At 32.2% G+C, this 16,084-nt stretch overlaps 1 protein-coding gene across 2 annotated transcripts; it reads left to right on the forward strand.

Moving 5' to 3' along the window:
* The first annotated feature begins 1,117 nt into the window (after positions 1-1,117).
* LOC148630260 (cystathionine gamma-lyase-like) lies at positions 1,118-15,155 on the forward strand. Of its 2 annotated transcripts, none has more exons than XM_088564333.1 (12): positions 1,118-1,350; positions 2,884-4,103; positions 4,676-4,771; positions 5,891-6,000; positions 6,537-6,671; positions 7,190-7,247; positions 8,162-8,239; positions 9,835-9,987; positions 10,260-10,381; positions 13,161-13,213; positions 13,522-13,666; positions 14,184-15,155. In XM_088564333.1, the coding sequence occupies exons 3-12, from the start codon at positions 4,678-4,680 to the stop codon at positions 14,187-14,189; spliced, it is 954 nt and encodes a 317-aa protein (XP_088420459.1). In that variant the 5' UTR covers positions 1,118-1,350; positions 2,884-4,103; positions 4,676-4,677; the 3' UTR covers positions 14,190-15,155. The 2 variants fall into 2 exon arrangements, with proteins under 2 accessions (XP_088420459.1, XP_088420453.1); XM_088564327.1 differs by having other exon boundaries at positions 4,022-4,103.
* The last annotated feature ends 929 nt before the right edge of the window (positions 15,156-16,084 follow it).

A 16,084-nucleotide genomic window follows, 5' to 3' on the forward strand; every position in this document is an offset into this window, starting at 1 on the left:
TTATTTGTTATAAAATTCATTACACCTTCCACAAACAAGGTCAAGGGATTTTGATGAAATTTTATAGGAATGACTTGGGCAAAGGGAGCCATTACAACTTGAAGGTTCTTGTATGTACAACTCTTCTAAAACCACTATAGGGATCTTTCTTAAGAGGATGTACTATGGTATTTTGTTATCTGAGTGTCTGTTATTCACACTTTGCACAATAATTTTAAAAAAGGTGATTTTTTTTATTGATGTCAGCATTGTACAGGGAGTGGTACAGGAGCATTTTAATGTATTGATTTCAGTATAAATAAAGTAAGTACATTTGTAATGTTTTTCCTTTTTGAAATTGGGTAACAAGAGCAAACTTATGGTCTTGTGTATGTGGAAAATATGACACAAGTTTAACCATGTGAAGAAAACTGACTTGAACTTTGAAAATTCAAAAATATACAATTAGTTACAGAAAGCTTAGCCTTTCAACGGGGAGCACATATTGTAATGTATAGGCCAAAATTTCAAAATTATCAATTTCTTTTTTTTTTTTTTCAGAGTAACAATTTTATTTGAATTGTAATATCTAGAAAAATAAATAGTCAGTTATGGTACCAGTATCATATTGCATATCCCTGAGCAGGTGTACGTCAAAACATGGATGCAATAAAAATATAGTGCATTTTCTTTTTGCCTCTCTACAAACTAATATTTTGTCAAAAGATATGAACAATGCTTATAAAATAGAGCAAACATCACACTGTAAGATGAAGAACTTTTTTCAAAGAAAATCTAACATAATATCATAAAAATGTTCCACTGAAAAGGTTGGTTTGGTGAGTGGAAAGTGAAAGTAGGGAAAATGGCTAATTATAGTTCGAGACTACTTTTCTGTCCGATCTTCGTGGACTCACCCTGTTTTCTTTGCGGGAAATTATTTTTTCATATGTCCTTAGAAATGCTACATAAGTGAAAGTTTTATTGAATCAATTTACATATTTTTTTTAAAATCCTAAAAATATACACTTCACTATAGAAGTCTATGGGAAAATTAATACGATACTGAGACCTTACATCGACTTCATTTTCCCTCAAGTTCCTCTGACACACCCCCCATTTATATTAATCTCCCTTTGGTCGTTTCCTGTTTACAGGGTGAAGGTCATATGTTGTAACGTGGTTGATATCCTATTTTCTGACATAGCATTTTGGGAAAGAAGCGATATGGAAAACTTCAAACCATTTCCTCATTTTGGCACCGATGCAACTCACGCTGGACAAGATCCAGATCAATGGAAATCAAGAGCTGTCGTTCCTCTTATTTCTATGTCAACAACTTTCAAGCAGTCTGCACCTGGAGAGCATTCCGTAAGCCACAAGTAACAATCTTTATGATAGGTGACAGTATTATGCACCGATATTGTTCACGTGAAATCATATATTTTAAACAGATAGAGAAATTTGACACATTAGTATGATGTGTGTCATGCATAAATGTAAACTGTCCATTATAAAGTAAGATACTTACAGTATATGAAGCACCTGTGACACCTGGCTTAATCCTAATTTCTTCTTACCATGCATCCATCCTCCTTATATTGGGTTTTGATATCTTGTGTTTGAGTTGAGAAGATGATTTATGTGGTACCACAATATCATTCTTAATTAAACACTTCTCACAACTTTTTAGCTGAAATGGTATAAGTCACACCTACCTATTTTATTCTAGATTCATTTACATGTATGCTGATATTTTATTTCTTATTGACGTTTCCATCATGATAACCACTGTTTTGCTTATAATTGTAACACTTTGCATGTGAAGTTGGGTGGAGCATATTGTACCTTACTGCAAAGCATAGAAAGCAATTAGAACTCCTCGGCCATTTCAGCTACACTAAAAAATAACCTCGGATGCAGTAAGGAGAATTTCTTCTGAAAAATTTGCCGGAATTGTAGTCATACGCAAATCAAAGTAGTTCTATCCACCAGGTGGCGTTAAAAATTTTGGTTGGATAGCACTAGAAATAAAGAACAACAACTCTTCGAAGAATTTTGGCGCTGAACGAGGAGCTTAGAAAAAATGTAATGATAACAAAATTCAACCAGTTTAACTATAATTTTAGAATTGGATGGGTCGAATTCCGGACAAATCCATCCGCCTAGTGTCTCTTAGGTTTTTCTTTCGTGTAACTAGAAAGGCTGAGGTGTTTCGATTGGCATATAAAGGACACAGGAATGCAGTGCCTGAAATGGCCGTTTGCCTGGATGTTGCTGGCCCTAAAAAAAATTTTCTGGCAACCGCTCCGTAGTCCTAGAAAAATGTTTAGAAATCAGTTATTTCTTGTTTTTATTTTTTGCGACTTCCGTTGACAAGGGCAGTTAGTGGTTAATTTGCCCCAGCATGATTCGGACCACAAAATGCATGTACTAAGAATACAATTCGTCCTACATTGTAAGGGCTGTCCAAGTTGTCCAACAAAGCTTGGATATGTAATGGCCTTCATGATTGGTTAACAGAAATACATTTGACCAAAAACAAATCCAATATTTATTAAACATGGCTACCAAGAGCCTGAAAGCAGAGCCAGAATTAAATGAAATAAACTATGAATAAAATATGCAATTTAATTGCATCATTTTAGGCTCATCATGTGCTGATTTGAATGATTATTTTTTAGTTTGTTTTCTCAAATTTCAACCTCTACAAATTACTTTTTATTGGGCCAGTGTCCCTGAATTTTCACTGGTCCAAACGAAATTCTGGGCCAAACTTTTTTTCAGGCATTTCATAAGGCTTATACTAACAAGGTTGCTACCGTAAATAGCTCAGACAAAGCCTGCAAGGGACAAATTATATTCCTCAAATCAGACTATGTTGTATTATCTACTTCATTGTAGCAAATAGTTAGTTTGTATGTGTTGAAGTTAAGTCCTCACTGGGGGATCAGAAATGGAATGTAATGATCAATAGATTGTTAATTATCCAGACCTTGAATATGACAGCCAGAAATAATACAAATTAAGTATAGTAATTATAGTACTTATACCAATTAAAACAATCACTTACATTTAACAGTATTAATGTTGACAAAGATTATGGAGAAGACAATAACAACCATTAAAACATGGCAACCTTCATTGTAGTATAGTATTGTGCAATACAAAGAAAAAAATATGAATGTAATAATCAATGTATACATCCATACAGAGGGACACACCTACCTACAGTTGCCCTTTTGACAAACATAGCACATGAGTTGATCAGACAACTTCAAGTTCATAGACAAGTCATGTTAGAATTAAACTCAAAATTCATGACTTAAACATTCAGGAAAAATACCTTAAGTTTTAAGTAGTATAAACTTTTCTCTGATCAAGATTTACTGTTACACTTAGGAATTTTTCTTTTCATTTCATTTCAAATATTTTATTGTTTTAAATCAAACGGATTGGACAACAGGCTTTGCATATACATATCCTGTACAATTACAAGATGGAAAATACAAGCAAAAAACATGATAATTAATAAAGAAACCCAGAATGCTGAGAAGTTCATTAGCAAGTCATTCACATTGATACTTTTATCTATTGTATTTAATATAATACTTTACAAATGCAGATTTGAGGAATTCATGAATATATCCATGTACTAAGTTATCTATTTATGTGAATAGTTTGTGAATGGACTTTCAGTTTCATAATATGCAGATAATATTTAAAGTTAATTCATAAATGAATTATTCATTAAGATTCCACCAAACAAAGAGGATTTCATTTGTAGACTAGAGGACAGTAGCATTCACTAGAACTACTAATGTAATGCAGAAGACCTTCAAAAATAAATTTACATTCATAATACATAGTAAAGTGTGAAGTAAAAGGTTCATGACCCTCTTTATAAAGATCCTGTCTTATTCATCACTCCATATATACATGTACTACAAACATTATTCAAAATAGTAAGATTGTCATAAACCTTTTTTAGTAGTTTTCCGAAGTTTCGGTAGATCTTTTGTATACATTGTTTATCTTACAGGGATATGAGTACTCAAGAAGTGGTAATCCAACAAGAAAATGCCTGGAAGAGTGTATTGCTAAACTTGAGAATGCTAAACATGGTAATTTGTAAAGAGATATGCATGTAAAGTCTAATAGTGGTTAGAAATCTATATATAGTTTTGAAGTAATGCATTAGACTTTTCACTTAGTAGGTGAAAATGTCAATGCTTTTAAAAAGATATTAGATTTCAGGGAAAAGAATACAGTCATGGTAAATCAGGTCAAGAAACAACTTAGGCAGACACATGTACCTTATAAAAGGTAGTACATGTACTGGTAATGAGTAACAACTTGGCCAGACACTTACATATACCTTATAAAAGTAGCACATGTACTGGCAATGAGTAACAACTTGGCCAGACACTTACATGTACCTTATAAAAAGTAGTACATGTACTGGCAATGAGTAACAAGTTGGCTTCCTTCATTATAGTAACAAAACATGTATGTGGTAAATATGTAATATCTTCCACTACAAATGATATTATAGTACATGTATTCCAGAGATTCTCTTGTTTGAAGCAGAATGAGAAGAAGTTGTTGTATCATATTTTTGATTAATGTCATAACTGACTGTTAGTAACAAACTGTCCATGTCTTAGAGTATTATTAAATGCTTGCCTTATTTTAGCCATGGTTTTTTCTTCTGGATTATCCTGCACCTCAGCGATCACCCACATGTTACAACAAGGGGACCATATTGTCAGCATGAATGATGTATATGGAGGTTAGTATTACATATGTGCATGTGTGACACAAATATGATTTACTATGAAAAGTCAAATCTAAATTGTCCAAAAGATCATAAGTTAGACATGCTTTCATTTCGAGCAAGTATGTGTTTTATATTATGGTAATTTCTATATGGTTTCATTTGATGCCTACCATTTACCTGCAGAACATTTTATATTCTTTAATACATTGATTTAGAATTTGACTACATATGTCATTCATATCAAGCATAACATAGAAGTTAGATCCAATCAGAACTACAGTCGACTCCACTTAAACGCATATCGCTTTATTGCATATTTCGGTTATTAGCATAATTTTCAATATGTCAATCATATTTATTGTTGTAAAAACTAGATTATCATCAATCAGGAGGTGTTAATAATGGATTAAAAAAATCATGGACATAAAAGACAATGTAAATGATTTCTAATTATATTAAAATAAACAAGCACCTAGGTGAACAATGACTTCTGACGACATGCCGAACATCACCTTATGGTGCGGCTTGAGGTTCGGCTTGGGGTATATTTTGTCCCTATTTAAATTCTTCCGACTACAAATGATTATCAATGTAAATTTAATTTTCTTTAATGAGCTGAACAGTTTTGAGTGAGCTTGGGTTACTAGGCATAAATATTATACGAAAATTAAAAGTCATTCATTCAGTACAATGTCTAATGAAATTTCAACTACCCTAAGGTGCGCCATACTATCCACACTTCATAGGAATATATCGAGGTCAATGACGCGTATAATACACAACTATCAGTGTACAATGAACAGAGGAATAAAAACACACAGACCATTTCAAAAGCCCACAAACTGCAAACATTGATGAATATTACACTGAATCCTGGCTGAAATATGAAATATGAGATTTGCTTTCGTAGAAAGGTCAGGAAATTACTTGACTATTTATAGATGAGAAACACGTGGTTTTACTTATAAAGTAAAGGTAAAAAAATTCAACCAGTTTAACTATAATTTATAAATTACGGGAAGATTCTTGCGCCTAGTGTCTCTTCAGTTTTTCTTTTGTGTAATGAGAAAGGCTGAGGAGTTCCAATTGAAGTTGTTATTTAATTTGATTCTTCTACTATTGACTATGTAGGAACAAATCGTTACTTCAAGCAGTGTGCATCTAGAATGGGAATAGACACTTCATTTGTAGATTGTACTGATGCTAACAAGGTCAGCAAAGCCATCAAACCAAACACAAAGGTAAATATCTCTGCTGAAATTACAAAATAATCATCTAGTTAAGATATACAAAATTACTAACAGTAATCAATATAAATTTAGCCTTTGACCTTAGAATCACTAAGAGTCTCTGAAATGAACCTGTAATACTGAATAGTAAGATTCTTAACTAGTTTTGTATCTTTAACAAAAACAAAATGTTTATCTGTTTAAAGCTTATACTTTAAAGTTTTGTAAAATTATGAAAAGAAAATAAATCCTAGTTGTTCTAAAATTGTAAAAGGCATAATTATTTTTTTTTAAATTATATGTATACAACTTAGCCTCTTCAGGTTGCACCTGCATCATGTTACAGTACAATAGAAAGTAGAATAAATTATATCACAAGCCTTGGTAGATCTGTCCTCATTTACCTTGTACATAAAATTAGTCTGCTTACTTTTTCCTTTGGTGCACATGTTGACATTTTAGCCTTTAACTCTTTGCAGGTAATGTTAATTTTTTACTTTTAAAGTTATATTCTAATATAGAATTAGATGATGTTTGTCTGATTTCAGATGGTTTGGGTTGAAACTCCTACCAATCCAACAATGCAGCTTGTTGATATAGATGCTGTTGTCAAAGTTGTACGAAGTAAAAAACAAGATATTTTTGTTGTAGTAGACAATACATTTATGTCATCTTGTATGCAGGTTGGTATCTTTGTTATGATCTGTTTATCATCTAGTGGAAATATTTGTCCATTACTTACTTCATTGTAAAAAAAACATTTGAAAAGTCCATTCCTTACTTGATGATAAAACATTTTGAAATGTCCATTACTTACTTGATAATAAAATAAACAGAGGACTGATTAAATTGACGTAGTGGTTGTTGTTATTTTTATGTTCATTGTTAGTTACATTTTGTCTGTAGATTAGATAGATTTTTCTCTTTATGAATAGTTTCACTTCATTTATTATGGGGCCTTCCACAGCTTGCTTAATGGTGTGGGTTTGACCCATCATTGAAGAACACAGGGTAATATGTTTAGTAAAAACTCATGTTTTTTTTTACATGTAAATGTATATAATGCAGGTTCATATAAAAAAAAATCAATGGCAGACCCCTAATGATTGGCAATGAAATATATATGTGTCCCTTTATAGAATGCAGTGGTATCTTTGACTATTAGTTTCACTAGAATGTAATTTTCTTGTTTGTATTTTAGAGACCTTTGAACCATGGAGCAGACATAGTAATGCATTCCTTAACTAAGTATATGAATGGTAAGATATGAAAAAAGGTGTGTCCAATTACTTTAAATTACAATTACTATACCAATTGTTCAATTAAATCAAATTAATGATTACAGCATTTCCAAGTAATTGACCAAACTAATTATTACATTATTATGGTAATCATGATTACAACTGATTACAATTAATGTTGTTTTAGTATAAATTTCAAATACATCAGTTTTGATAAAGAGTATTTTTTGTTTGTATTAAATTCATATTGTGGTGTATCAGAAATAACCATTTTGACATATGGTTTAATAAGTTCAAAGACACAATTTGAGATTTATTTCTTTTGTAATCAAAAAGTAGTCATGATTACAGGGTATTTTAAACAGTAATTGATTTAATTAAATTACATGTACATGTACATGTTATCAAACTTTGGATGATTGGGATTACAATATTTTTTTTAAAGTAAAATATGATCAATTACAGATGATTAATGTTTACAATTGCAATTACCCTATCTCTGCTTTGAATATTCTGACTTCAAATGATAATGTAACATCTGCAGGCAGTCTTAACTCATTAATTAAAACTGGTTTTTTTTTGTAAATATCAATACATGTATTTGTCATGTTTCATTTCAATGAAATTTTGTATTAATTTGAACTGTTTAACCACATGTTACACATTCTTATCAATTTATTCTATGTATTACTGAATACTCAGCTTATAAACAAAGCAAGAGACTTATTCACCTCTATACAACACAAATCATTATCTCATAAACATTAGTTGTATAGGAATACTCATTGTTGAACACTATAATTTGTTTTATTGGTAGTTTCACAAACTTATGCTTACACATCAAACATAATGAATTTAATTTGATGGGGAAAATAAGAGAGTCAATGATTTTAGTATATTGGTTTTGTACAGACTTTTATGTATTATTGCAGGTCACTCTGACTCTGTGATGGGAGCTTGTGCTTTAAATGATGATCAAAAAGCTGACAGACTTCGATTTCTACAAAATGGTAATTTATTGATAAAGTATTCTTCTGATGATTTCATTATACATACATGTATAACATTCAGTCTATTTTACACTTTGTCTTAAAACCATTAAATTTAATTTACTATTTTTTTAATACCCATAGTCAAAGGTGGGTTTGTATACTGGAATAACTTTGTCTGTCCGTCTTTTTGTACTTTTATGTCTTTTCCTCTAGTCAATTTTTTGCTGCAGTTATCTTGACTTGATGCATTGATTTTGGTATTTGGTTTTACGTAGATATGAAATACATCATAAGTTATCTTGGCTGCTCTCTAATACCAGATTTTTGTACATGGGGGGTATACCTAGCAAAATGTGTGCCACTATTTTAAAAAAAATTGTTTTCAATTTAAAAATTTTAACTTGAGGTTTCTATCAATTAAAAAGATGTAATTGAAGTATGATATAATATTTGTTTTTTCTGTCAGTTATTCTTTTGATTGCTGTAATTGTTTAAGACCATTGTTTAAACTGTCATAATTGTCATGGTATCATACTGTTAAAAGTAAACTATAGAGGTTAAACAATCTGATCAAAACTACATTTATTAGCTCACCTTGCCATTGGCTATGTTAGCTATTGCCATCACTTGCTTTCCGTCGTCGTCATCATTAATAACTTCTTCAAACATCTTCTCCTCTGAAACTACTGAATGGATTTTGATGAAACTTAATATGATTGTTCCTTAGAGAATCCTGCACAAAATGAATGTTTGGATTTTTGGTTGGTTAAGAAACATAGCCGCCATTACTAAAAATAGAACTGAGGGGTCAGACAGCAGATTTTTGCTTATATATAAGCCGTTATTTTTAACTAAAATCTGTCATAGGTTAAAAGTATTCAGCATAATGAGATCTACCTTTGGTCAAATTTTGCTGAAAATCTGTTGACCCATGTTGGCGTTACTGCCCTTTTTGGATGTTTTTTGCTGTTTTTTTTATGTTATTAATTTAAAAGATCTTCTCATAAACTACTGTATAGATTTCAATGAAAGTTGGTTTTTTTTTTTTTTTTTAGGGTATCCTGCACAAATTACTGTTTGGATTTTTGATTGGTTAAAGAACATAGCCGTTGTTACTAAAAATAGAACATAGGGGTCAGACAGCAGATTTTTGCATATATCTCCAAAATTGTTAGGTTTAACCAAATTCTAATGGTATAAAAATATTCAGCATGATGAGATCTATCTGTGGTAAAATTTTGGTGAAAATTTGTTGACCCATGTTGGAGTTATTGCCCTTTATTAGTTTTTTTTTTTTTTGGGGGGGGGGGGGGGGTGGTTGTTTTTTGGTGTTTTTGATGTAAAAATGTAATAGATCGAATGAAACTTTCATTTGATGAAATAATCTTTATGATAAGTCCTACCAATGTCTTCATGGAGTCCAAATTTTCGGACAACTCCTTGTTAGAATTATTGCCCTTGAAAGGCAAAATTTTAACAGGGTGAGAGATTCAGGCTCCTGGGAGCCTCTTGTTTTAACTTCACACCTGAAAGTCCTTGTACAGCATAAAGATATCAGATGTATGTGAACAGTCCTGTAACTAAACATTTCTGTTGTTTATCTTGATTTGCAGCTTTCGGGCCTATTCCATCTCCATTTGACTGTTTTCTGGTAAACAGAGGACTAAAGACCCTTCACATCAGAATGAGGGAACACATGAAGAATGGTCTAGCTGTAGCAAACTTTCTAGAAAAACATCCATTTGTAGATAAAGTTATTCATCCAGGTAAATTTATTATGCATAGAATCACTGTCAAAGTTAGACTAGGGAGATTTTATGATCCAATCTGAACTTTAACAATCAGTAATTATTTGCAAAAATTAGCACCTGCAAATATGCAAATTAAGCATTAAGCATATGGTAACTTTAAACATGACACAGAATTAGATACTCACAAAAAATGAAAAGTAGAATGCCTCGATAAAGACTTAATTTTATTTATGTATATTTCAAAGTATAATGACTGAATGAAGACCAATTTATTGATATTTTATCAGGGCTTAAATCACATCCCCAACATGAGCTAGCTAAAAGACAGATGAGAGGTTTTAGTGGTATGGTGACATTCTACATTAAAGGTGGACTAGAAAACTCCAGGGCTTTTCTACAGAATCTCAAGGTATAGTACTGTCTAGGATATATTGGTGAATGTGGATGCTCTGAAATTATTGTCTTCTCCCTAACCATAGTAGTTAAACAAGGATAAGACTTCAGAAATGTTTTGCTTAGTTAATATTTTATGTTATGTAGAGATAATCTGACAGACCAGTTGAGTACTTGACTATGACAACTTTAATTCTACATAACATCATAGGGATAATTACAACCAGTTGGGTACAGGCCAATGGGATAATTATAACCAATTGGTTACCAGAGGGTGGGATAATTATAACCAATTGGGTACCAGAGGGTGGGATAATTATAACCAATTGGGTACCAGACAGTGGGATGATTATAACCAGTTGGGTACAGGCCAGTTGAATAATTGTAACCAATTGGTTACCAGACATTGGGATAATTATAACCAGTTGGGTACCGGATAGTAGGATAACTATAACCAGTTTGGTATGGACCAGTGGGATAATTATAACCAGTTGGGTACAGGCCAGTGAGATAATTATAACCAGTTGGGTTAGAGACTGTGGGAAAATTAAAGCCAGTTGGGTACCAGACAGTGGATTATTTAAAACATTTGCACACAGGCAAGTGGGATAACTATAACCAGTTGAGTACGGGAAAGTAGGCTAATTATAACCAGTTGGATACCAGACAGTGAGATAATTATAATCAGTCGGGCACTGGACATTGGGATAATTAAAAACAGCTGGGTACTGGACAATGGGATAATTATAACCAGTTGGGTACAGGCTAGTGGGATGATTATAACCTGTTGGGTGCTGGACAGTAGGATAATTGTAAGCAGCTGGGTACCAGACAGTGGGATAATTATAACCAGTTGGGTACAGGACAGTAGGATAATTAAAACCAGCTGGGTACCAGAGAGTGGGATAATTATAACCAGTTGGGCACCAGACTGTGGGATAATTATAACTAGTTTGGTACTGGACAGTGGGATTAATTATAACCAGTTGGGCATTAGACAGTGGGATAATTATAACCAGTTGAGTACCAGACAGTTGGATAATTATAACCAGTTTGGTACGGGAGAGTGGGATTAATTATAACCAGTTGGGTAAAAGACAGTAGGATTAATTATGACCAGTTAGGTACTGGATAATGGGATTAATTATAACCAGTTGGGTACGGGATAGTGGGGTAATCATTACCAGTTGGGTACCAGACAGTGGGATAATTATAACCAGTTGGGTACTACTGGACAGTGGGATTAATTATAACGAGTTGGGCACCAGACAGTGGGATTAATTATAATCAGTTGGGTGTTGGACAGTGGGATTAATTATAACCGGTTGGGTACCAGACAGTGGGATAATTATAACCAGTTGGGTACCAGACAGTTGGATAACATTAACCAGTTGGGTACCAGAAAGTGGGATAATTATGACCAGTAGAGTACTGGACAGTGGGATAATTATAACCAGTTGGGTTAGGGACAGTGGAGTAATTATAATAATACTACTTAATTATTTCTGTAATGTTTGAATTTTGTAATTTGTTGTTTGTAAATCATGATGCATATTTAATAAAATCGAAAAAAGTTTGATCAAGTCTAATGTGAGTCCTGTAGGTAGTTATCTCTACACATGTTAGTCCTGTAGTTAGTTATCTAATGTTAGTCCTGTAGGTAGTTATCTAATGTTAGTCCTGAAGGTAGTTATCTCTACACATGTTAGTCCTGTAGGTAGTTATCTAATGTTAGTCCTGAAGGTAGTTATCTAATGTTAGTCCTGTAGGTAGTTATCTAATGTGAGTCCTGTAGATAGTTATCTCTACACATGTTAGTCCTGTAGGTAGTTATCTAATGTTAGTCCTGTAGGTAGTTATCTCTACACATGTTAGTCCTGTAGGTAGTTATCTAATGTGAGTCCTGTAGATAGTTATCTCTACACATGTTAGTCCTGTAGGTAGTTATCTAATGTTAGTCCTGTAGGTAGTTATCTCTACACATGTTAGTCCTGTAGGTAGTTATCTAATGTGAGTCCTGTAGGTAGTTATCTCTACACATGTTAGTCCTGTAGGTATATCTAATGTTAGTCCTGTAGGTAGTTATCTAATGTGAGTCCTGTAGGTAGTTATCTCTACACATGTTAGTCCTGTAGGTAGTTATCTCTACACATGTTAGTCCAGAAGGTAGTTATCTAATGTTAGTCCTGAAGGTAGTAATCTAATTTTAGTCCTGTAGGTAGTCATCTCTATGCTACACATGACAACAAGCAACAGATTGTTGTTATATTAAACTTCTATGTACAGTCGACCTTCACTCGCTCAAACTTGGATGGCTCAAACTCTTGAATTTCTTGAAAACAATTCAAAGTACCAAACTTTTCTCTTATATAATCAGTAGAAATCCAAGGTGAAGTCAGTCTATTTGGTATTAAATCTTAGGGAATACCCCTCACTAACTCGAACTCATCAGCCATTTTGCCATAAAAGTTGCGAAAAAATGAAACCCTATCATTAATCAGTGTCATTTTAGTTATTAGGTATTTTTAATCTAACATAGTACTCTAACACATTTCAATAGTCCCATGGTGTTCAAGGTTTTCCAACACATTTCAATAGTTCCATGGAATTCAAGGTTTAGTACTCTAACACATTTCAATAGTCCCATGGAGTTCAAGGTTTAGTACTCTAACACATTTCGATAGTTCCATGATGTTCAAGGTTTAGTACTCTAATACATTTCAATAGTCCCATGGAGTTTGACTGAAGTATTTATTGTTAATAATTGTTTCTTAGTGTTTGATGAATGGTTTCAGGTGTTCACATTAGCTGAGAGTTTAGGAGGATTTGAAAGTTTGGCTGAACTTCCGTAAGTCTTACTTTAAAATATATCTTATAGACTGTAAATTGCATCCTGAAGATTTTGAAAAATTGGACTGCGGATTAGGAAGATTTGTCAATAATTTTTAAGATACCCAATTTTTAAAAGAGATTTCTTTGTTATCAAATTAGAAGTATGTTTCCTTTCAATTTGTTGAAATTTGTTCCTGTATAATTAATACAAACTATATTATGCAATAAACATTTTGCCAGATCTTTATTGATTGAAATATGGTCATAATTTCAAAGAAGGACTTGTTAAATATCAACCCAATACAGTTTTTATTGTGATTCTAGGTCCATTATGACTCATGCATCAGTCCCTGAGTCTGAGAGAGCTGAGCTAGGAATTTCTGATCAGCTTATACGACTGTCTGTAGGAATAGAAGACGAAGAAGATCTCATTGCTGATTTAGATCAGGCTCTCAAGGCAGCTGCTAAGGTTAGTAATTGTTAGTTTCTGATGCAAGGTGGTACTTCTTAACTACATGTAAGTTTTGTCTATTAACTGGGAGGACACCTTCCACATGTTATGTCTTCAAAACCTCTATTATCAACATCCTGTGGTGATTTTTTAACATACTGGTTCCTTTGTTTTTTGTGGAGGATTATGTGTGGGGGATTATGGAGCCCAATTGATTTTCCATGACACTGGTCAATTTCAATGAGTCAAAACTTGACACAGTGAGGAGAAGAAACAAAGCTTTATAAACCATTGTAAGGTTTTACTGGACCTCTAAATTAGAAAGTCAACCAAGGATACCAGTATTTATTTCACAGGAATAGAAATCTTAGCTATTGTACATTAAGAAATTGCAAGAATTGGTTATTTAAACTACACTGTATTTTACTGAGAAGTTAGGATTGATAGACTTTTAAACAGATTTAAAAACAGCCATTCTGGTATCCTGAATAGCATGTGTTCTACATTGAAATAAACTAGTACTTCTTTTTTTCAGGTTTAATATAGAATTCCTGAAGAACAGATCTGATGTTTTACACTAGGATTTTTATTATTTAGCTCAAACAACAATGGGGATATCAGTAAATGGTTTACTGCTTTATATATCTACGAATTTAACAAACTTTTTTTTTCATTTTTGGATTTTGTTTAATGACAAAAATAGGAATTAATGTGTTTGTTATTTATTTATTGTTTACTATGTAGACATTATATATTTTTAGTATATCAAAGTTTATGCTGTATGAAATTTTAAACAATTACGTTTTCTTGAAAGATGATTCATTTGAATGTATTTTAGAATTATATTACATGGTATTTAGAGAATGGTTAAGTTTTTCATTTTGAATGTGTAGGCTCTGAGTGGACTAATTAGAAATGTTGTTTGCACATTTTCTACTTCCTGGTAGTCTTATGTTTGTTTTATACTAAAAAAAGAACTTAACTAACAAAACAGTAAGAGAATTTGGTACACAAAAGAGATACGAATTGAATTGTTATTAAAAGTCATAAGTCAAGTTCTACTTTAAGATTGTATCATTCTTTTTTTTTTCATTGTAAGGATAACTCTACATTTTTGTATAACTGAAATCCGTATTTTTATAACTTGTATTTCATAGTTGTGCAATTTCTCGTCCATAAGAAACTTCATGTCATTCTGCCATTAGATACAACATCAAGTCCTTTCTGAGCAAACTTCGCATTTTCTTATGAGATTCATGTTTTTTCTCCTTTTGGGAAATCTCATATTTTTATTATTTCTAATTTTGGAGTATTTTCAGTACATTTCATAATGGTTTCTTATTTGAAAAATTCTTTGATTTTTTTAAGCACCTGTTAGAGGCTTTCTGTTATTGAATCTGTCCCTATTTTGAGATTTCAGATTATAATGAATGTCCCTGTTTTGATGATATTGTAACGATATATCTGTAATTTTTTTCTCAATAAACTTTTCTGATTTTTATGTCAACTGGTTTTTGTTTTATATTTGTCATGTACATAATTCATAAGATAGTATAAAAAGGATAATAGTTACTTTCAATTTTGATACTGGCACTATCATGTGGAATATCGAGCATAAATTGATATGTTCCACATGATAGTGTCAGTATCAACATCAGAAGTTATCTGGAATCTTACAATCACAATTTTGATCATTTTAATGTACTTTTAGTGAAAACATCTAGTAGTGTGACTACAAACCGTTAGTATGTGATGTCGTTTTCAATCAAAACTCTAGAGGAGGTTGCAATTACTCCCAATGATTCAACTGATATCTTTGAATATCTAGTTATGTGTGAGAGATAGAAAAATATCTATCAACAAGGTCAAAGTGAAGTAGTACAGATTATCAATAAAACCTTATACTAGTACACTGATTTATGATGTGATTGTCGGTTAATATTAACAATAAATGTTGAACTCAGAACTATAGATGTTGTATCAACATGCACATTACAGGGGTTTGTGCCTTTTTTGTAAAAATTTGATGATGTATGCTCTTCTTGGGTATCTTGCAAGAGACCAATAAATCATCGAACAACAACTTATGGAATCTAAATCATACAGTTTGGGGTAGGTTACAACTTATGAAATAAGCTCTAAATCATATAGTTTAGGGTTCATTACAGCAGCTTCTGGGAATAGCTCTAAATCATACATTTTTGGGTCCGTTACAACAACTTCTGGAAGAATCTCTAAATTATACAGTTTTTAGTCTATTACAACAGCCTATGAAAATAACTCTTAATCATACAGTTTTGGGTATTTTACAATAACTTCAAACTCTAGCTGTAAATGATTTGTTAATATGATAAAACATACACACGTTGAGACGTTTAGGTTTCCCATTTTAGCGTTCGTGCATCGTTTATCGTGCGTTTACACATCGTTTTGTGT

Source organism: Perna viridis, chromosome 1 (genome assembly GCF_037379345.1).
Source record: "Perna viridis isolate PV_CMFRI_1.1 ecotype Kerala chromosome 1, ASM3737934v1, whole genome shotgun sequence".
NCBI lineage: Eukaryota > Metazoa > Mollusca > Bivalvia > Mytilida > Mytilidae > Perna > Perna viridis.

What these genes read in the sequence shown, in the direction of transcription:
- LOC148630260 (XM_088564327.1), top strand. Translation starts at nt 1,207, where the DNA reads ATGGAAAACTTCAAACCATTTCCTCATTTTGGCACCGATGCAACTCAC. An exon ending in ACTTGAGAATGCTAAACATG is followed by an intron (nt 4,104 to 4,675) that starts GTAATTTGTAAA and finishes GCCTTATTTTAG; the next exon opens with CCATGGTTTTTTCTTCTGGA. An exon ending in CATGAATGATGTATATGGAG is followed by an intron (nt 4,772 to 5,890) that starts GTTAGTATTACA and finishes TTGACTATGTAG; the next exon opens with GAACAAATCGTTACTTCAAG.